The following is a 20523-nucleotide window of genomic DNA, read 5'->3' as shown; positions in this document are numbered from 1 at the left end:
GCACATGTTATTTCAGGTACCCATTGTGAGCAAATGCTGTCGGAATAGGTATAATATGAGTTATGTGCAACTTAAAAGATGGGTAGAGGGTTGAGGAGGACTGCTCCTGACACATGTGGCTGATGTGACCCTTCATGTTTTCCAGGTGTAGTAAGGGATGACGTCATCCTTTTGTGAAGTGGCCTTTGGAGCATCCTGCAATTGAGATGACGTCTTCCTACCTGCGTCCCTTCTCTTCCTCTGCTGCTCCCTTCTCAGGCAAGATGATAGTACCTTCTTCTGAGGTATCAGCGATGGATTGGGATGTAGAATGTTTGAATATTTTTGGATTGCCAGCATATTGAAAGTATTCTTTTTGAAGACTTGAATAAGACATTTGACAACTATCTGTTGACCAAGTCTGTGATTGTAGATAAAAGTAGAACTGAAAAGTGATTTGAAACTGTTACATAGTGTTATGGATATCCATATCTAGTAAACTTACATGATGCACTGTCTAAATGGTTGACCTTAATGCATCATATCATTTTAGTATGAAAGTGACAGTACCAAACCTGAACTTTTTATCAGAATGCTTTCCTCATTATTTGATCAATTGAAAATTATGGTTACTCGTGCTATGTTGTTGTTTGAGGATGTGGTATTTTCTGCCTCTTCCTTGAAGTTTAATTTGCACTAGCTTCCCAATTATGTAACTGGGGTATTGAAAGTGCCTTGCAGTCTTCTAGGTCCCCTTTTATTTTTAAAACTTTTTTCCACTACAATGAGCCATTAGTTGTCCATCAACTGCAGGTAATGAGCATTTGAAGCATATGTAATTTTCCTCCAAGCCAGTCATTCTGATTTGGAACTGGACTCATTCCTTCACTGCTGAGAGATAAAATCCTGGAACTTCTTTTCAGCAGCACCATGGGTGTACCTGCACCAGATGCACAGCAGCAGTTCATGAGGGTGACGAAATAACCTTCTTGAGTGCAGTTAGGCATGTACAACAAGTGGCTGGCTATGTCAGCACTGCCCAAACCCGTGGAAGAATAAAAAGCTATTTTGATATAAAGCTCTTGTTCTTCAGGCATTTTCTTGTATGTCAGGTAATTACACTTCATGCCAAAGGAACACCACCTTAGATGCTTTAGATGTTTTCAAAATTGGTTTAAGCTCAACTTCCTGAGGACAACATGGAAATCTATTGATTTAGATGCCCTTGGCAATGTTGTTGTTGTTGTTGTTGTTAATGGACCTGGAATGTTGGCAACACTACAAATGGAGCATTACCTCTCCCTTTGGACCAGTGATGTTGCTGTGCTCTTCGAAAAGTAGAAATGCTGCTTTTAACAATTGATACTAAAACACATGACAAGCCAGCAGCTAAGACACAAATATGCTTTGCAGACTGTATACTGCATAAATAAATTTCACAGTTAAGGTTGCATTGACTTAGGCTGTTCCTAGATTTGAAATTGGATATATCGTTGTTTCATTATTTTATTCTGTAGTTGATAGACATTCAATGTTGAGATTAGTTTAGTGCACACTTTTTTTTACATCTATGCTTTTGTATGTTTTAACAACATATGGTATTATATAGAATTTGAGGTTTGACCAAATGCAGGTGAATTAACAAAATGCCATTCAGTAACACAAAAACAAAGATTTTCACTTATTTTAAAGAATTATATTTTTCTATTTGCATAATTCTTTGTAAAAGAAGCCAATAAGCTTTTGTGTTCCACAGTTCCAAAGTTGCTGCTCCTACTTGATGATATGCATAGTTTTTACATGCAACACTGATTGAGTTGCCATTATATTTTTCTAGTTGAAAGAGAATAAAGAGCTTGCATGGTGTATTGGTTACATTGAGATTACTTTCTTTTTAGTATATATAATATAGAAAAATGGGCAGAGAGAGACACAGAAAATTAGCTCTATTTCAAGTGCAAATTAGATTACTTACAGTATGGAAAAACATACTGGCCCTTCGGCCCAACAAGTCCACACCGACCCGCTGAAGCGCAACCCACCCATACCCGTACATTTACCCCTTACCTAACACTACGGGCAATTTAGCATGGCCAATTCACCTGACCCGCATATCTTTGGACTGTGGGAGGAAACCGGAACACCCGGAGGAAACCCACGCAGACACGGGGAGAACGTGCAAACTCCACACAGTCAGTCGCCTGAGTCGGTAATTGAACCCGGGTCTCAGGCGCTGTGAGGCAGCAGTGCTAACCACTGTGCCACCGTGCCGCCCAAATCTAGTGCAAGTAATGGCATTTGTGCCAGACCTTATGTCAGATGTTACACATTCAAAATATGTTAAGATGTTAGACCTTGTACTTGATTTTCTTCTTCCTCTGCCAACATTTCAATAAGAATGTCAAATACAGGATCCAATTCTTAAGAATCTGGAACTCAGTGAAAATTGTTGATAAAACAGACTCTGAAGTCTTAAATCTTTGAGAGTGACAGCTAAAAACAGATGAGGAGTCTATAATTGACCTACACCTGAGCTGTTAAAGCAAATAAGAGTCATTAATAATTCTAGTTACATCACTAAGAGCAGTGTCATATCACTACCAAATGGCACAACACCAGTAACATCAAGCATAATGCTTACACCATGAGCAACATGTATGTCATTGTCTGTACAGAGTGCCTCAATATTGTGAACAATGAAAAGCATCCTACCAGTTAAGTAATGTTGTAAGTATTGTGCATAATAAAACTGCTTTAACAGTTTTGTACAATCGAAAGTGAATACTTTACAAGTGAGGTGTTAATCTTCTTTAGTTTAGACATATCAAAAAAGTTGATGATTAGAACAGTTATGTTAATGTTATATGTAGTTTTAAAAAATCATTGTTACATTACTTGAAAGTTATTATTATTAAAATCTTATTCAATTTATTATTGAATTATCACAAAGCTGTTGTTTTTCTTCCTCTTGATCATTTTGGAAGATGTAAGATATTTTTGCCAAACAAGTCATATTTTCTGCCATTCAGTCACTGGAGGCGATTTTACATGGGACTTGAGGTATATCTTGGAGTCACAATAAAGGAAGACTTAGACCTTCCTATAACACTAAATCCTATTCTTTAATGTGTTGACAAGTGATGATATTTAATTCATACTGTTCAGCCAAAGTTTTCAACTGTCTTGGAATATCTCCGACCCTGACACATTTTATAATAAAAAAGGAACCTTGAGTCAAAATATCTATGATCCCAGTTTTAGTTGTGTGAATAAAACAGTTCCCATAGTATGCTGTGGTTTGAATGATACTGCAGTAGCTATCATCTCTTTCTAGTGTTTCTATACTTCAGGCATATGCTTCATATAGACGCCATTCTCTGTGTCTTTGTAGTTGCTATGACAGCTGATCTGGCTGTGAATTTAAACATTACCATTAATATACAACCTCCTTGTTTCACGTGGAGATCTCTCTACTTTTTTTTTATGTAAAGATCCTAGAGTTGGTCAACAAAACACCACTTTCTAATGTGATGTTTTTGCTGATTGATCAGTACTGCAAAACTACTGTTTGTTTCCTATATCTGATCAGACCATCTTTGGATCTCTTGCTAAGAAAACATTGTGACATCTTATTATTTCTAGTCTCGTATCTGATTTTGGGTTCAGTCGTGTTATGTAAACTAGATGATAGATCTTCATACCTGATTGTTCTGTCTTGTGTTTCTTGTGGCAACAGATGAGATCCGATATCCGCAAGCCCTATTTCTCTTTTTGGGTTACACCTCATATCTCTGAAACCTTGAGCATAATCTCTCGAGACTTCAGGTGCTCTATACAATCTTTTCTTTGTGATCATTTTCAGTGAATGATGACCACAGTCCTGTATGGGCCTTTCCCGTAGAGGTATGTATGAAACTTGTCACATCCATCTGCACCTGCTAAAAGTTCTCTTTCTGTGTTGGCATGGTATCTAGAACATAGAACAATACAGCACAGAACAGGCCCTTCGGCCCACGATGTTGTGCCGAACATCTATCCTAGATTAAGCACCCATCCATGTACCTATCCAATTGTCGCTTAAAGGTCGCCAATGATTCTGACTCTACCACTCCCACAGTATCTGATGCTGTTTTGAGCGTGAATGCTTTTAGCTTTCCACTTATTATCAAAACTGTTCCCAGCTGTTTCTTTGAATCATCTGCTGCTAGAATGGAAGGTGTTGGATATTGTTCTTTTACCATTGATAGAGGGATGGCATAAACACTGTGATGATGTCATATTGACTTGTGCACAAAACAGCTCAAGATTTTAAAAGAACACGACCTGACGTCAGGGGTCCTCAGAGTCTCTCCAACAGTGTCTTCTGCAGTTAGTTGCAAACAATCAATAAGCTAGTTATACCAGGAAGTGATTTCCCACCAGCACATTAGATTAAGCAGGTCCTGCACTCCAGTTGATGGAAGCAACCTTCTTTGTGAGATGGAATTCAAACAGCAGAGAGCTAGCTTGCTCATACGCCATAGTAGGTAGTGTGTATTTGATTTGACTGTTGAAGGAACATAGTGCGCCATGATGCAATGTTCAGATTTGCCTTGAAGTTGCCTGCTATCTTTCAAAAAACTCACAGAAGAAAACCATCATGGCAGTCCTCCTCAAAGAAGAATTCCCTATCAAATGATACAAGTATTTCGGCCCAGGCAGGAGATAGTGGTAACTCCTGTATTGCACGCATGTTGGAGAAATAGAATTAGTAATTCCGAGCAGATACAGGTTGACAATCTGTGGGAGTAGTGTCAGATTGAATTCAGCAGTGAGGTCTGATATCGGGAGGCTCTATGAATAAAGCTTAGTAACTCTGGCGGAGCAGAAGAAACTTTAAAAGTGTGTAGTTCTCAAAATTAGGATGCAAGCAGTAAACCAAAAATTGCTTATAGCTCAGACAGAGTGTCAGCACCACAGTGAGTGGGCTTTAAAAGGCAGGCTGTAGAAACTGAATTGAAGGGCCTTGAAAAAAATCTTGATCTGAGGTCTCAGTCCCAAGGATGTTGCAAAGTCAGAAATTAAAGCATTAACATTGTCAGATTAAAACCCCTAAGCACAGCTGATGTAACGGGGATGGAATGCTTTAGCCATGTTATTCAGGCTATGGAAAGGCAAATGATCTTTCCCAAGAGTCATAGAGATGTACAGCACAGAAACAGACCCTTTGGTCCAAATTGTCCATGCCGACCAGCTGGTGACTTTCTCCCTTCAGTCTTTGCAGCAATACTTTTATGTTGAACCACCTCCTAGTTGGTGCACCCTGGCAATGTATTTTTTCCACCAGGTTCATAACTTCAACTGTGATACACAGCTCCTGTTCATCAACTGTGACAGTTTGGAGGTTGCCCTCGGGACGCTGCGTGTCTTTTACCAGGACCTGATCACTGTCTGCAACGTGGTCAGCTCACGTCAAGTCCACACTCCATCAGGAGTAGTGGCTATCATCAGAGAGCCATTGCTCAGGAATCTGCACCTCCTCAATCGCAGGTTCGCATTGCTAACGGCGGGTAAGGCAGTGGCCATGAGGGTGATTGGGGTCAGGGACATGCTGGGTGGCAGGGGCCAAGGCTGGATGCTGCCACAGGAATTGGCACACAGGGCAGTGGTAGACATCGGTTCAAGGCCACTGCCATTCTATACCTTAAAACAGTGGTGCTCGGACATAACATTGTACACCAGTTGGAGAATGCTCAGTTGTGTGGTGGAATCCCATCTACACGTACTCCTGCTTGAATGGAATTTCATATTGGCCCCAAGTTCCAACACTCACTTGGGAGCCTGTCCCCCACAACCTTAGCTGCCTCCATAATTTTTGTTATTTGTCCTTTAAGGAAATAAAAAGATGAGCCCTGTACAGACTGCTGCTACACACTAGTCTTCTCCTTTATCCACACCTGGCATGCCTATTTACCACCTGGTGGTGGAGATCCCCAGTGATGGGCTGTCAATGCGTGGAAAGGGATACCTTTCCCTTGGGTATCTGGGGTGGATGTTGCTGCTTGCAGCAGTCCCTTGTAACAGCAAGGGACCATGTATACGTTGGGTGTGGGCATTTGCAGTCCCTTTTTAGTTACCTGAAGGACCATCTCCTCTGCTTCTGGTTGAACTTTAGTCCCACAATCCTCATCTTTGGGCACCTGGTGCGGAGGGGAAGGGCGTGGGCAGGTCAGAGGATTTATTCTTGGGTCTATCCCGGCTTTGGTGAGGCTGGCCATTAACAGGTCCAGGCCACAAGCCATGGAGGGGGTTGTCATGGTCAACTGCCTTCTCCTCTTCTGTAGTTATGTTTGGGCCTGAGTATCCCTCAAGATGGAACATGCAGTGTCTACCAATACTCTTGACATCTTTAGGCAGAGGCGGGCACTGTGGGGAGTGGAGTTCTTTATTTTCCCTTGCAATTCTATTTTGATTGAGTCCCTCCCCTCCCCTTCATGTTTTTCATGTAAGCATTGTTCACTCAGGGCTTTGTTTGTCACTGGTTCATTGGCCACATGGATGTCTTTCCTGGTGGTGGAATGTTAATAACGTTATTTTCACGAGGTATTTTCACTATATCTTGCACCTACACGCACAACCATATGGATGCAGAAGAATATAAGCTGTATTACTGTATGGCAGTTGTGTCGAGGTTAAAAAAATAACCAGGAGATTGGAATCTCCTGAGATGAGGACTGACTCCGAGCTGGAAGAAGAAAACAAAATAAAACCATTATCAATGCAATTCACGTATGAAGCCGGAGAAAAGCAAGGAATCTTCCCTTTCATCCGCAAAGTGAGTGAATCTTCTGTTCTTCTTGCAAAATACAGGAAAATCCATGTCTGTAGCGTCTAAGAGCAAAAGTGCTACTTTTTTCTTCTTTGTTCATGGGATAAGCCAGTATTTATTGTTCTTATGCAGTTCAACTGGAGAAGGTGGTGGTGAGCTGTTGCTGAGAATTACTGCAGTCCAAACAAAAGAGATATCCCTGACCCTGGCGCTAGAGAGGCAATTCACTAGTATGGAGTCATGTCTTTGGATGCAGACTTCGCTGTTGGGAAGAGAGTTTCAGGATTTTGACTTGGTGAAAGTGAAGGAATGGTAATTTGGTGGAATCAATGTTCCCACCTATCCATTTCCTTTATCCTTCTCAGTGGTAAAGGTTATGTGTTTGGAATGTGCTTTTGAAGGAGCCTGAATGAATTTGTGCTGTGTATCTTGCTAATAGTGTATTCTCCTGTCACTTTGCATTGGTAGTGAAGTTTGTGGATGGGGTATCAATCAATTATCCTACTTTATCTTCGATATTCAGCTTCATTGCACCTAACCAGACAGGTGGAGATTTATTCCCTCACCAATCTGACTTGAGCCTTGTAAATGGCGCATAAGCATTAGGGAGACAGAAAATGAGCTAGTCCTGGCAAAATTCTTAGCCTGTGACCTGCTTACTCAGAGAGTGCTGAGGGTGTGGAATGCCCTGCCTGTGACACTAGTGTCATAGAGATGTACAGCATGGAAACAGACCCTTTGGTCCAACCCATCCATGCCGACCAGATATCCCAACCCAATCTAGTCCCACCTGCCAGCACCTGGCTCATATCTCTCCAAACCCTTCCTATTCATTTACACATCCAAATGCCTTTTCAATGTTGCAATTGTACCAGTCTCCACCACTTCCTCTGGCAGCTCATTCCATACCCATACCACTCTCTGCATAAAAATGTTGACCCTTAGGTCTCTTATATCTTTCCCCTCTCACCCTAAACCTATGCCTTCTAGTTCTGGGCACCCCCACCTCAGGGAAAAGACTTTGTCTATTTATCCTATAGTGTAGGTTAGATTGGCTTTAGATTAGTTTTATAGGTCTGCATGACATCATGGGCCCAATGGCGTTTACTGCACATAATGTCCTAAGTTCTAAGTTTTGTAGTTGCACTATTTATGTGGTTGGTCGCGTTCAAGCCTGGATGTTAACATGATAACAGTAGGTAATCTTGCCTGACCCTCCTTTTGACAGAGATGGGTTAGCTAAATCTTCCAAATATCCATATGAATACCAGAAATGAAGCACATGTTGCAATCATGCATTCTGATTGCTCTTAATTTGAGACAGTGAAGCGAACATAAGCATAAGAGTTCGGAACAGAAGAAGGCCCTCTGGCTCTTCGAACTTGCTCTGCCATTCAATAAGATCTTGGTTGATCTTTTCATGGCCTCAGCTCCATTTATCTGCCCTCTCACCGTAACCTTTAATTCCTTCATTGTTTAAAAAAAAATTATCTTAGCTTTAAAAACACTTACTAAATTAGCATCATCTACTTCACTGGGCATGGAATTCAGAGTCACAACCCTCTGGGTAAAGAAGTTCCTTCTCAATTTAGTCATAAATCTGCTTCCCTTAGTTTTGAGGCTATGCCCTCTTGTTTAGTTTTAACCAGCAATGGAAACATTCTCTCTATGTCTATTTCCTTCATAATTTAATGTTTCTATAATATCCATGCCCCCCCCCATACCTCTTCCACCGCTTCCCCCCATCTTATAAATTCCAATGTACATAATCCCAGTCTATTCAGTCTCTCCTCAGAAGCCAACCTCCTTAACTCCGAAATCAACCTAGTGAACCTCGTCTGCAGCCTCTAGTCCCAATACAGGTACGCAATCCTTTACCCAAAATCCTTGGGGCTATTTGTTTCTTGGATTTTGGAATTTTTCAATTTTCAGAATAAATGACATTTGGACAGTGAAATAAAGAATATCTTATCGAATAGCAGACCCATGTGTGACTAGTACGAGCACTGAGACAATATTGACGGGTGCCAATGCTGTCCTACACCGGCACATCACATCTGAAAGACGTGTCAAGTGGGTGTGGAGTTGGATCACTTGTCCGCACGCCAAACAGCCTTGTTATGCAGAAAATAACTTCGTGAAAACCTCCAGATTTTAAAGCTTGTCAGATTTCAAAATTTTGGATAAATACATCCTTTCTCATGTAAGGAGACCAAGACTGCACATCGTACTCCAGGTGTAGCCTCACCAGCACCTTATACAGCTGCAACATAAGATTTTAAACTCAATCCCTTTAGCAATGAAGGACAAAATTCTGATGGCCTTCCTAATTACCTGTTGTACTTGCAGACCAACCTTCTGTGATTCTTGCATGAAGATACCCAGGTCGCTCTAAATAGCAGCATGCTGCAACTTTTTACCATTCAAGTAATAGTCCTACTGTAGGGCAGAGAGTAGGGGGAAAGATTAATGAAAAGCCACGGAATGAAATATGAATAGGCTTTGCCAGAGTCTTTAAAACATTATGATCTAACAGAAATCTACGTATGCTGCAGATGTTCATCATTTACAAAACTGTCTATTTTTTATATTAGAGATTTAAAATGTAATAGTCAACAACAGAGGAACTGCCTGAGGATCCAAGAATGTTAACTAATTCCTAATTATTTTTCAGTTTCGATGATAACCCTTATTGTAGATACAAGCCATGAATTTTGTTTGTTACATTGAGTGGGGCTAGCTTTAAAGCATCCCCAACCTGATCAATCACCTACATCTCATTACACATCTATTCTTCCCCCCGCCCCCCACCCAAAAAAATGAGTAGGCTAGAATTAGATGATACATAATTTTTTAAAAAATTCTCAAATCTGTCACCCCAAGCAACCACAATTAGCCACCTGTAGCTTTTTATGGAAGTGGAACTTGCAAAGAGGGCTATCTTGATACCAAGAACAAGAGTTGGCTATTTGAATAACTTAAGGCTGCGAGCCTCACATTAAAATATTTTGAGGCTTGATCATAAGGGATGGGGGTGGGGGGGTTTGGGGGGAAGGAGGAGGAGTGTCTGGGAATTTCCCCAGTCTTGGCAAAGCTAAAATGCTAAATTCTTGCAGAAGATAAAGACAGCTTTGGGGGAAAAATGGAAGTATCCTCATGGCGTTGCTTTAGATCATGGGAGAATAGGAATGCTCCCCTTTCCTATCCAAAATGCTCACCTACGATCCTGTCACTTCCTACTAATATAATAGTTACTTCCTTATCACCACCTGCAGCTTCTTTCAAGATATTCACTACCAAAGGAACCAAATTGAGATCAGTTTGGGTCATAGAGATGTACAACCCGTCCATGCCGACCAGATATCCCAACCCAATCTAGTCCCACTTGCCAGCGCCCGGTCCAAACCCTCCAAACCCTTCCTATTCATATACCCATCCAAATGCCTCTTAAATGTTGCAATTGTACCAGCCTCCACCACTTCCTCTGGCAGCTCATTCCATACATGTATCACCCTCTGCGTGAAAAAGTTGCCCCTTAGGTCTCTTTCATATCTTTCCCCTCTCACCCTAAACCTATGCCCTCTAGTTCTGGGCTCCCTGACCCCAGGAAAAGACTTGGTCTATTTATCCTATCCATGCCCCTCATAATTTTGTAAACCTATATAAGGTCACCTCTATCAGTGGACCACTTGATGGAAACCTTTCCAAAGACCAATGTGATGTTGTTCAAGCATCATGCCATTTCCGACCAAAACTCCTTCCCCTTAAACAACCCACCTGATCAAAGTTGGGATCCATATACTTTCTTTAAATAACATTCATTTCCCCAGTCTTGGAGGGTTCCAAGTTAACTTGTTGGTCTTTTTCATTGAATGCCAATTTCATTTCACCATTTGTTTCAAGCAGTATTTGAGAATGCCACCTGAATAACCTCTATATCTGACCCTCTTGCACCTCCATCCACTGCTCAGCCACCTTTCTAACTTGAGTTTCTATTTGTACAGCACCCTCCTTTGAAGGACCTGTCATCTTGATCCGTTGGGTTGGATAGAGACAACGTTATTCGGAAAACAGTGAATTCTAGTGCTTAAGGAATCTGACCGCAATTATTCACCATTCGCATAGATGGTTTGCAGTTGGGGACCATGTGTAGTGTGTCAAAGTTTGCGGATGTTACTATGATGAGTGGTAGAGCAAAGTATGCAATGGCCTGTGAAACTTTGCAAAGGGACATAGGTACTTAACTGAGTGGGCAAAGGTCTGGCAGATGGAATGCAATAAAAATAAATATGATGTAATTCATTTTGATAGGAAAAACAGTAGAACGAACTATTGAATGGTAAAATATTCGCAGTACGCTGCTATGCAGAGGGACCTGGGGTCCTTGTGCATGAATCATAGAAGGGTAGTTTGCAGGTGCAACAAGTAATAAAGAAGATAAATGGAGTTTTGTCCTTCATTGCTAAAGGGATTGAGTTTAAAAACAGGGGGATTATGTTGCAGCTGTATCAGGTGCTGGTGAGGCCACACCAGGAGTACTGCATGCTGTTTTGGTCTTCTTGCTAAAAGATGTACTAGTACTAGAGAGGGTGCAGAGGAGGTTCACGAGTTTGATTCCAGATACGAGGAGGTTGGTTTATGAGGAGATACTGTGTAGACTAGGAATGTATTCATTGTAATATAGAAGAATGAGGGAGCGATCTTATAGAAACCTTTAAAATTATGAAGGGAATAGATAAGATAGAAATAAAGATTTTTCCACTGGCGGGTGAAACTGGGACAAGGTGGCATAGCCTCAAAATTAGGAGAGCAGATTTAGGACTGAATTGAGAAACAACTTCTTTCTTAGAGGGTAGAGTTGAAATTCCCTGCCCAGTGAAGTAGCTGAGGCTTCCTCAGTACATGTTTTTAAAGCTAAGATAATTTTTGAACAGTAAAGGATTTAAGGGGTATGGTGACGGGGTGGGTAAGTGGAGCTGAGGCTATGAAAAAATCAGCCATGATCTTATTGAATGGCAGAGCAGGCAGGCAGGACCAGACAGCCTACTCCTAGTTCTTATGTTCCTGTGACACTATCTAATACCACTGCTGGAATATTGATCAAAAGATGTGTTCCCACATGATTTGTTTAATTTCCCAGAACTCGGATATTTAAATTCATTGGAATCTATGTTTTCAAAATATTATAATATGATTTGCTTATCCCATTTTAATTGATTATTATGGGAATATACCTTTGCAAAACATTGTGATTTGCAGTTTTATTCTTTTTTTTATGAACTTGATTGTGAATTTGATTATCTTGCAAGAAAGTAGAATTTTTTTCAGTGTTGCAAATAAAATTGAGAGTTTATTTGATAGCTTTTAAAATCATTGTACTGCTTCTTGTTGAGCAACAACAATTTTGATGTTTGTTTCTTTGCTTGATTCTGCTGAAGGTTGAATATCAAGTTTGGAAAGAATGATTATAAGCATTTTATAACTACAAAGTGGAATAAGACAATCTTTTAAGCTGAATCTGTTAGGGAGCAATTTGTCAAAATGCTGGACAGGAAGAACTAATTTCTATTTTTTGGATTTAATATTTAAAGAAAATTATGCACAATAACATGAAAATATCACTTTTTTGGCTCCTTGTATAAAAAAAGGATATATAGAACTAATTGCATGACTTTAGTTTGACAATGAAGCAGTATTCATTTATTTCTGGATTCATTTCATTGACTTAGGCTGTATTAACATTTTAACTACATAAAACTGAATTTCTGGAAGCTAGGCTTGAATTCCTAGCGTCTGATCCTACCTTGTAGCCTTGGTCTTTACATGGCTACTTCAGTTCATCTTCTAGTCAATGATAGTCCCCAAGATGTTGATGAGAGAATTCAGCAATGGTAGTGCCACTGAATATCAAGGGGCAATACTTAGATCCTGTCTTGTTAGAGATGGCCATTGCCTGGCATTTGTGTTGCACAAATGCAACTTGCCTCTTATTAACACAAGCATGCACATTGTTCGGCTTTTGCTGCATATGGACATGGATTGATTCACTTAATACAAGAATTGTGACAGATGTTGAACCTTGTGCAATCATCAGTGACTATTTATGTTCTTAGGCATATTGTTGGAGAAATATCATTGATGAAACAACTGAAGATGGTTGGACCTCATTACGTTATTGGGCCGATTGTGCTACAAGATGCTGGAACTGTGATGATTTACCTTCAACTACCGCAACCATTTTTCTTTGTGCTATGTATGACTCTAATCAGTTGGGAGATGTCCATCAAATCCAATTGATTTAATGTTACTAGAGATCCTTCATGCCATGCGTTGATGTCAAATGCAGTCACTCTTGCTTTATTTCTGCAGTTACTTATTTTGCTGATAGTCATAAGGTTTTACAGCATTAAAGCAGACCCTTTGATCCAACTTGTCCATGTCAACCAGATATTTCTAAACTGATCTAGTCCCATTTGCCAACATTTGGCCAATATCCTGTAAACCCTTCCTATTCATGCATCCATCCAGATACCTTTTAAATGTACTGGCTGTCACCACTTCCTCTGGCAGCTTATTCCATACACGAACTGCCCTCTGTGTGAAAAAGTTACCCCTTGGGTCCCTATTAGGACAGTATGATGGCTCAGTGGTTAGCACTGCTGCCTCATAGCGCTAGAGACTTGGACTTAGACCCAGTCTTGGAGGACTGCCTGTGTAGAGTTTGCATGTTCTCCCCGTGTCGGCATGGATTTTCTCCAGGTGCTCCAGTTTCCTCCCACAGTCCAAATATGTCCAAGTTAGGTAAATTAGCCGTGCTAAATTGTCCATCGTGTTCAGGGATGTGTAAGTTAGGTGCATTAATCACAGGTAAATGTAAAGTAATAGGATAGGGGAATGGGTCTTGGTGGGTTACTCTTTGGAGGGTTGGCATGAACCTATTGGGCCAAATGGCCTGTTTCCACACTGTAGGGATTCTATGATTCTAAACCTTTCCCTCTCGCCTTAAACCTACCACCCCATGTTTTGGATTCCCCTCCCCTGGGAAAAACCTTGCTATTCACCCTATACAAGCCTGTTATGATTTTATAAATCTCTACAAGATCATCTCTTAGCCTCTTGACACTCTAGGGAAAAAAGCTTTAGCCTATTCAGCCTCTCCAATTCCGCCAACATTCTTGTAAACCTTTTCTGAACCCTTTTAAGTTTAATTATATCTTTCTTATAGCAGGGAGGCCAGAATTGAATTCGGTATTCTAAAAGTGGCTAAACAATGTCCCATACAGCCGCAACATGACATCCCAACTGCTATATTCGATGCATTACCAGTGATGGTAAGCATGCCAAATACCACCTTCATCGCCCTGTCTAAATGTAAATGCAACTGCACCTTCAAGAACCTATGCACCTGCAACACAGATCCTTTTGTTCAGCAACACTGTCTAGGGCTGTACCATTAAATGTATAACTCTTATCCTGATTTGCCTTACCAAAATGCAATACCTCCACATTTATCTAAATTATATTCCATCAATCATTCCTCGGCCTATTGGTCCAACTGACCAAGATCCTGTTGTACTCGGAGATAACCTTCTTCACTGTCCTCTGCACCTTCAATTTTGTTGTCATCTACAGACTTAGTGACCATGCCTCCTACATTCACATTCAAACCATTATATAAATGATGAAAAGCTGTGGACTCAATGGTGTCATAGGACTGGATCTGGAAGAATCCAAACTGAACATTAGTAAGCAGGTTGTTGCTGATTAAGTATAGCACCAGAGCAATATTGCTTGAACATTTTGTAATCTTAATGATTGAGATTGGATGCTTGGAACGATAATTGCTGAGATTAGATTGGATACTTGGGGATATGTTTGGGTTACAATAATGTAGCTCAGATGAAACAGTTTTCCCAAGCCCATAGCTACTTCTGGAGTTCAGGTCTTTTGTATTATTGCCAAAATGTTGTCACAGTCTATAGTTTTTGCAGTAGCCATTACCTTCAGCATTTTTTTGCTATCGTTGGAGTCGCAGGTAGATAGGATAGTGAAGAAGGTGTTTGGTATGCTTTCTTTTATTGGTCAGAATATTGAGTACAGGAGTTGGGAGGTCATGTTGCGCTGTACAGGACATTGGTTAGGTCACTGTTGGAATATTGTGTGCAGTTCTGGTCTCCTTCCTATTGGAAAGATGTTGTGAAACTTGAAAGAGTTCAGAAAAGATTTACAAGAATGTTGCCAGGGTTGGAGGATTTGAGCTATAGGGAGAGGCTGAACAGGCTGAGGCTGTTTTCCCTGGAGCATCAGAGGCTGAGGGGTGACCTTAAGAGGTTTACAAAATAATGAGGGGCATGGATAAGGTAAATAGACAAAGTCTTTTCCCTGGGGTCAGAAAGTCCAAAACTAGAGGGCATAGGTTTAGGGTGAGAGGGGAAAGATATAAAAGAGACCTAAGGGGCAAACTTTTCACGCAGAGGGTGGTACATGTATGGAATGAGCTGCCAGAAGAAGTGGTGGAGGCTGATACAATTGCAACATTTAAGAGGCATTTGGATGGTTTATGAATAGGAAGGGTGTGGAGGGATATGGGCCGGTGCTGGCAGGTGGGACTAGATTGGGTTGGGATATCTGGTCAGCATGGACGGGTTGGACCAAAGGGTCTGTTTCCATGCTATACACCTCTATGACTCTATGTGGAACAAATCAAATTTTCTGAAACTTAGCATCTGTGAGGAGACGAACCAAGATGGATCTTTAGATTGCCAGCTCTGGTTGAAGTTTGTTGAAAATGCTTCAGCTTTCTCTTTTTCCTTGATTTACTGCATTCATTGCATATATTCTGCGCAAGTCTTCTTTGATCTTTCCCCATCTGATTTTACCATTGTAAATCTCCGGTCCCTGTTCTTTTGGATATTTGCCTGGCTTCCACTCAATTCTATCCCAAATACTCATTTCAGTCGTTCCCTGTGCTAGTAGGTAAACATTCTCTAGGTAATGAAATGTTGAGTTCTGAATTCCTGATTGAATCTCTTGGTGATTATCTTATATTCATGGCCTCTTGTAATGCTCTTCCCCAGAACAGAACAAATACTTGAAAATATTTCAGTACTATGAGGATTTGTACGTACTGTTTATCTGAATCAGTTGAGGCAGACGGTCTTCTCTGCTGCTGACTGAACTGGATGGGGACAAATATATTGGTAGAAGAATTTGCCAGAGCTACCTGGGAGGGTTTAATCTAGTCTGGCAGGGGATGTGGGATCTAAAGCAGTTGGGAAATAAAAGGGAAGGTTAAGGACAGTACATAAGTTAATGAGAGCAAATAGTAAAGGCAGTGTTGGTAATCCTAGTACTAGACAAGAGCATGGCAGGAAAGAAGGGATGACTGGGTTAAACTGCATTTAGATTAGATTCCCCACAGTATGGAAACAGGTCCTTCGGCCCAACAAGTCCACACCAACCCTCCGAACCCACCCAGACGCACCCCCCTACCTTGTATATACTCCTGACTATTGCACTTAACACTATGGGCAACTTAACATGGCCAATTCATCTGATCTGAACATCTTTGGATTGTGGGAGGAAGCTGGAACATCCGGAGGAAACCCACACAAACACAGGGAGAATGTGCGAACTCCACACAGGCAGTCACCCAAGGCAGGAATCAAACCCGGGTCTCTGGCGCTGTGAGGCAGCAGTATAAGCCACTGAGCCACCCATTATTTCAATGCCAGAGGTCTGACAGGTAAAGCAAATGAACTCAGGACATGGACGGGTACATGGGACAGGGATATTACAGTTATTACTGAAATATGGCTGAGAGAGGGATGACTGGTACATCAATATTCTGGAATGCAGATGCTATAGCAAGGATATAAGGAGGTAAGGAAGGAGGAGGTGTTGTATCTTTGATTAGGCAGAACATCATGGCGTACAGAAAGATGACGTTTTTGAGGGTTTGTCCACTGAATCTGTATGGGTAGGACTGAGAAATAAAAAAAGGGGAGATCACTTTGTGGTATATGCATCTTCTTCCCCCGCCCCACACACACACACATACACACACACACACACACACACACACACACACACACACACACACACACACACACAGTAGTCAGTGAGAGATTGAGGAGCAAGTATGTAAGGAGATCGCAGATAGCTGTAAGAAGAATAGGGTTGGAATCATAGGGGATTTTAACTTTCCTAACATTGACTGAGACTGTGTCATAGTGTTAAGGGTTTGGATGGAGAGAAATTTGTTTAGTGTGTTCAGGAGTAATTTCTCTTGCAGTATGTAGATGGCCCTTCTAGACAAGAGGCGAAACTTGACCTCTTCTTGAGAAATAAGGCAGAGCAAGTGAGGCAAGAGTTAGTGCGAAAAAAATTTGTGACCAGTGACCATAATTTCATTAGTTTTAAAATAGCAGTGGAAAAGCATAGGTCTGGTCCACAAGTTAAAGTTCTAAATTGGGGCAAGGCTAATTTTGATGGTTTTAGACAGGAACTTTCAAAAGTTGATTGGGGGAGGCTTTTGCAGGCAAAGGGATGTCTGATAAGTGAGTCAATGAGGTTTCAGGGCCAGCATGTTCCAGGTAGATTGAAGGATAAGGCTGGCAGGAGTAGAGAGCTCTGGATGATGAGTTATTTGAGGGCCAGAAAATAAAGGAAGCATATGACATGTTTAAGCAGTTGGGATCAAGTGAATTCCTTGAGGAGCATAGAGGGTGTTGGCGTATTTATAAGAGAGAAATCAGGAGGGCTGAAAGGGGACAGGAGATGGCTTTGGTAGATAGGTGTAGGAGAATCCAAAAAGATTCTGCAAGTACATGAAGGGCAAAAGAGTAACTAAGGAGAGATTAGAGCCTCTTAAAGATTAACAGGGTCATCTGTGTATGGAGCTACAAGAGATGGGTGAGACACTAAATGAATATTTCTCATCAGTATTTACTATTGAGAAGGGCATGGATGCTAGGGAAATTAGGGAAATAAAAACAGAAGAACCTCGCTTATCCGAAGGACACTGGTGCAATATTTCGTTCGGTTAAGCGAATTCCGGACAATCGAATGCTTGGTAACGTAGTTTAATTGAACATCAGGACCTTACAATCTTGCCGGATAACCCAGTATTCAGATAATTGAATATCGGATAATCAAGGTTCCTCTTGAAGACAGTGCACATTACTAAAGAGGAGATGCTGGACATCTGATGACAGATAATTTCCTGCAACCTGATGAAGTGTGTCCCAGGAATTTGTGGGAGGCTAAAGAAAAAAATGCAGGTCCCTAGCAGAGATATTTGTATCATCAACAGCCATGGGTGAAGTGACGGAAAATTGGAGGATGGCTAATGTTGTGCCCTTATTTAGAGAAGGCTGCAGGGAAATACCTGGGAACTATAGATTACCTAATATCTGATGGTAGGTAATTTGTTAGAGGGGATTCTGAGGGACTGATCTGCAGGCATTTGGAGAAACAAGTACTCATTTGGGATAGTTAGCTTGGCTTTGTGTGTGAGAAATTAGGTCTCATGAATTTGATTGAGTCTTTTTTGAAGGGTGATTAAGAAAGTAGATGGCAGTGCAGTAGACATTGCCTATGTGGACTTTAGCAATGCCTTTGACAAGGTACCACTTGGTAGGTTATGGACCAGGCCAGACTCCCTTCAAAACATTTTAAGAAGGTAGCCCACACCTTAACTTTTTCTTATTTAAAGGTAGATGTACAGTGAATATTCCAGGAATAATGCAGATGGTTAAACCACTCAGCTTTAAACAAAAGAGAATTTATTTAAACATTATGGATGAAACATGAACAAAAGAAAACAGGTTTTTCAAATAAATTATTTTAAATTCTAACTGACTCAACCCAATTCATCAAAGCTGTTCCAGTTTCCAAAATATCCCATAAATACACCCCTTGGCAAAAAGTAAATTCAAATACAGGTTCTTACAGGCAGGAGAGATTCAGAGGGCGAGTTCAGGCAAGGCCACTGTTGAAACATGGAGCCTCTTTTCACTGTATCTGCTCTTCTGTTACCAGTAGTTTTCTGACTGCCTTTAAGAAAACCAAACTAGAAAAAAAACCCTGAACTGGGAGTACTGGCTACTGCCCTGCCATTTTTAAAAATAACCTCCTTCTGAGGCATACTGGCACTCCTGCCTTTACGACCCCTATTGAAAAATACCAAGGACAGAATAACCTTGTTAAAGGGGCATTATTGTCACACTCAGTTGTTGAGTAAAGTTAAATCTCATGGGATCTAGGAAGAGCTAGTTGATCGGATTCAAAATTGATTTGATGGTAGAAGGTTGTTTTTCAGATTGGCGGCCTGTGACCAGCAGTGTGTCCCACGGATCAATGCTGGATCCACTGTTATTCATCATTTTTATAAATGATTTGGATGAGAATTTAGGAGGCAGTTTGCAGATGATGCTAAGATTGGTGGTGTAGTAGACAGTGAAGCTGGTTATCTGGGAATCCTACGAGATCTGGATCAACTAGGCCAGTGGGGTAGTGAATGGCAGATGGAGTTCAATTAAGATAACTGCATTTTGGTTGGTCAAACTAGGGCAGGACTTACACAGTTGATAGTGGGGCTTTAGGTAGTGTTATAGAACAACAAGTTCATAGCTCCTTGAAAGTGGAGTCACAAGTAAAAGGGTGATAAAGAAGGCTTTTGAGATGCTTTCATTCGTCAGAGCATTCAGTATAGGAATTGGGACATCTTATTGCAGCTATGCAAGACTTTGGTGAGGCTGCATTTGGAATACTGTATGCAGTTCTGGTCGCCCTGCTATAGAAAGAACATTGTTGAACAAGAAAGAGTGCAGAAAAGATTTACTAGGATCCTACCTGGACTGGATAGGCCAGGACTTATTACCCTGGAGTGTAGGAGAATGAAGGATGACCTTACAGAGTCTATAAAATGAGAGGCATAGATAAGGTAGATGGCCAACAGCTCGTCCCATGTAGGGCAGTCTAAAACTAGAGGGCATAGCTTTAAAGTGAAAGGGGAGAGATACTAAAGTGTCCACAGAGTCAGTTTTCTCACACAGAGGGTGATGAGTGTCTGGAATGGGCTGCCAAAGGTAGTGGTAGAATCAACTACAATTTCATCATTCAAGAAACATTTAGACAGGTACATGGATGAGATAGGTATGGAGGGATATGGTCCAAATGCAGACAAATGTGTTTAATTATGAAAACTGGGCAGCATAGGCAAGTTGGGCCGAAAGGTCTATTTTTATTCGGTAGACCTCTATGACTCTATTAAGAATAGATTGTTTGTAGTATATCCTCCTTCTGTTTATTATTTATTTGCCCAACGTCATTCACAACTGGATGCATTAAGATTGTTGTGCTTTAATCTCATTTTTCTTGTGGGACCAGTTATCTCTGACTAATGATTCTGTTTGGTATGTATGTCTTGCTTCCATAAGTTGACTGCCATTTCTAGGTAGGTCTGTTGCTGTTCCTGGCATGCTGTATATTCTTCATTCAACCAATATTGCCTCTATGGCTTGATGGTAATGGCACAGCAAGGGTAGTCTCTGGCTATTGGGTTAGGTATTTTATTATCAATATATTCAAGGAAGCTATGGCACATCTCTGGAGCAGATGGGACTTGAACCAGAGTATTCTTACTCAGAAGTAGAGACATTGTCTCTGCCCCACAGGAGCCCTCAGGTATCAGGTTACAGATTGTAGTGGAATACAACTCAGCTGCTGTTGAC

General features: G+C 41.0%; 1 protein-coding gene across 5 annotated transcripts in view; it reads left to right on the top strand.

Annotated features, from left to right (window-relative positions):
- The window catches only part of LOC132816685 (neutral amino acid uniporter 4-like), a 197838-nt gene that overhangs the window by 113206 nt on the left and 64109 nt on the right, over positions 1-20523 (top strand). Inside the window, exon 10 of one of the 5 annotated variants that reach the window (XM_060826549.1) lies at positions 146-1378. The exons of the other annotated variants lie outside the window; for them this stretch is intronic. Within the exon in view, the coding sequence (XP_060682532.1) occupies positions 146-161 (16 nt within the window). The 3' untranslated portion in view covers positions 162-1378. Of the gene's footprint in view, positions 1-145; positions 1379-20523 lie in introns of those variants that run through there. 5 annotated transcript variants of the gene reach the window in all.

This window comes from Hemiscyllium ocellatum, chromosome 6, assembly GCF_020745735.1.
Source record: "Hemiscyllium ocellatum isolate sHemOce1 chromosome 6, sHemOce1.pat.X.cur, whole genome shotgun sequence".
NCBI lineage: Eukaryota > Metazoa > Chordata > Chondrichthyes > Orectolobiformes > Hemiscylliidae > Hemiscyllium > Hemiscyllium ocellatum.
This window is presented reverse-complemented; position numbering and strand designations above follow the sequence as displayed.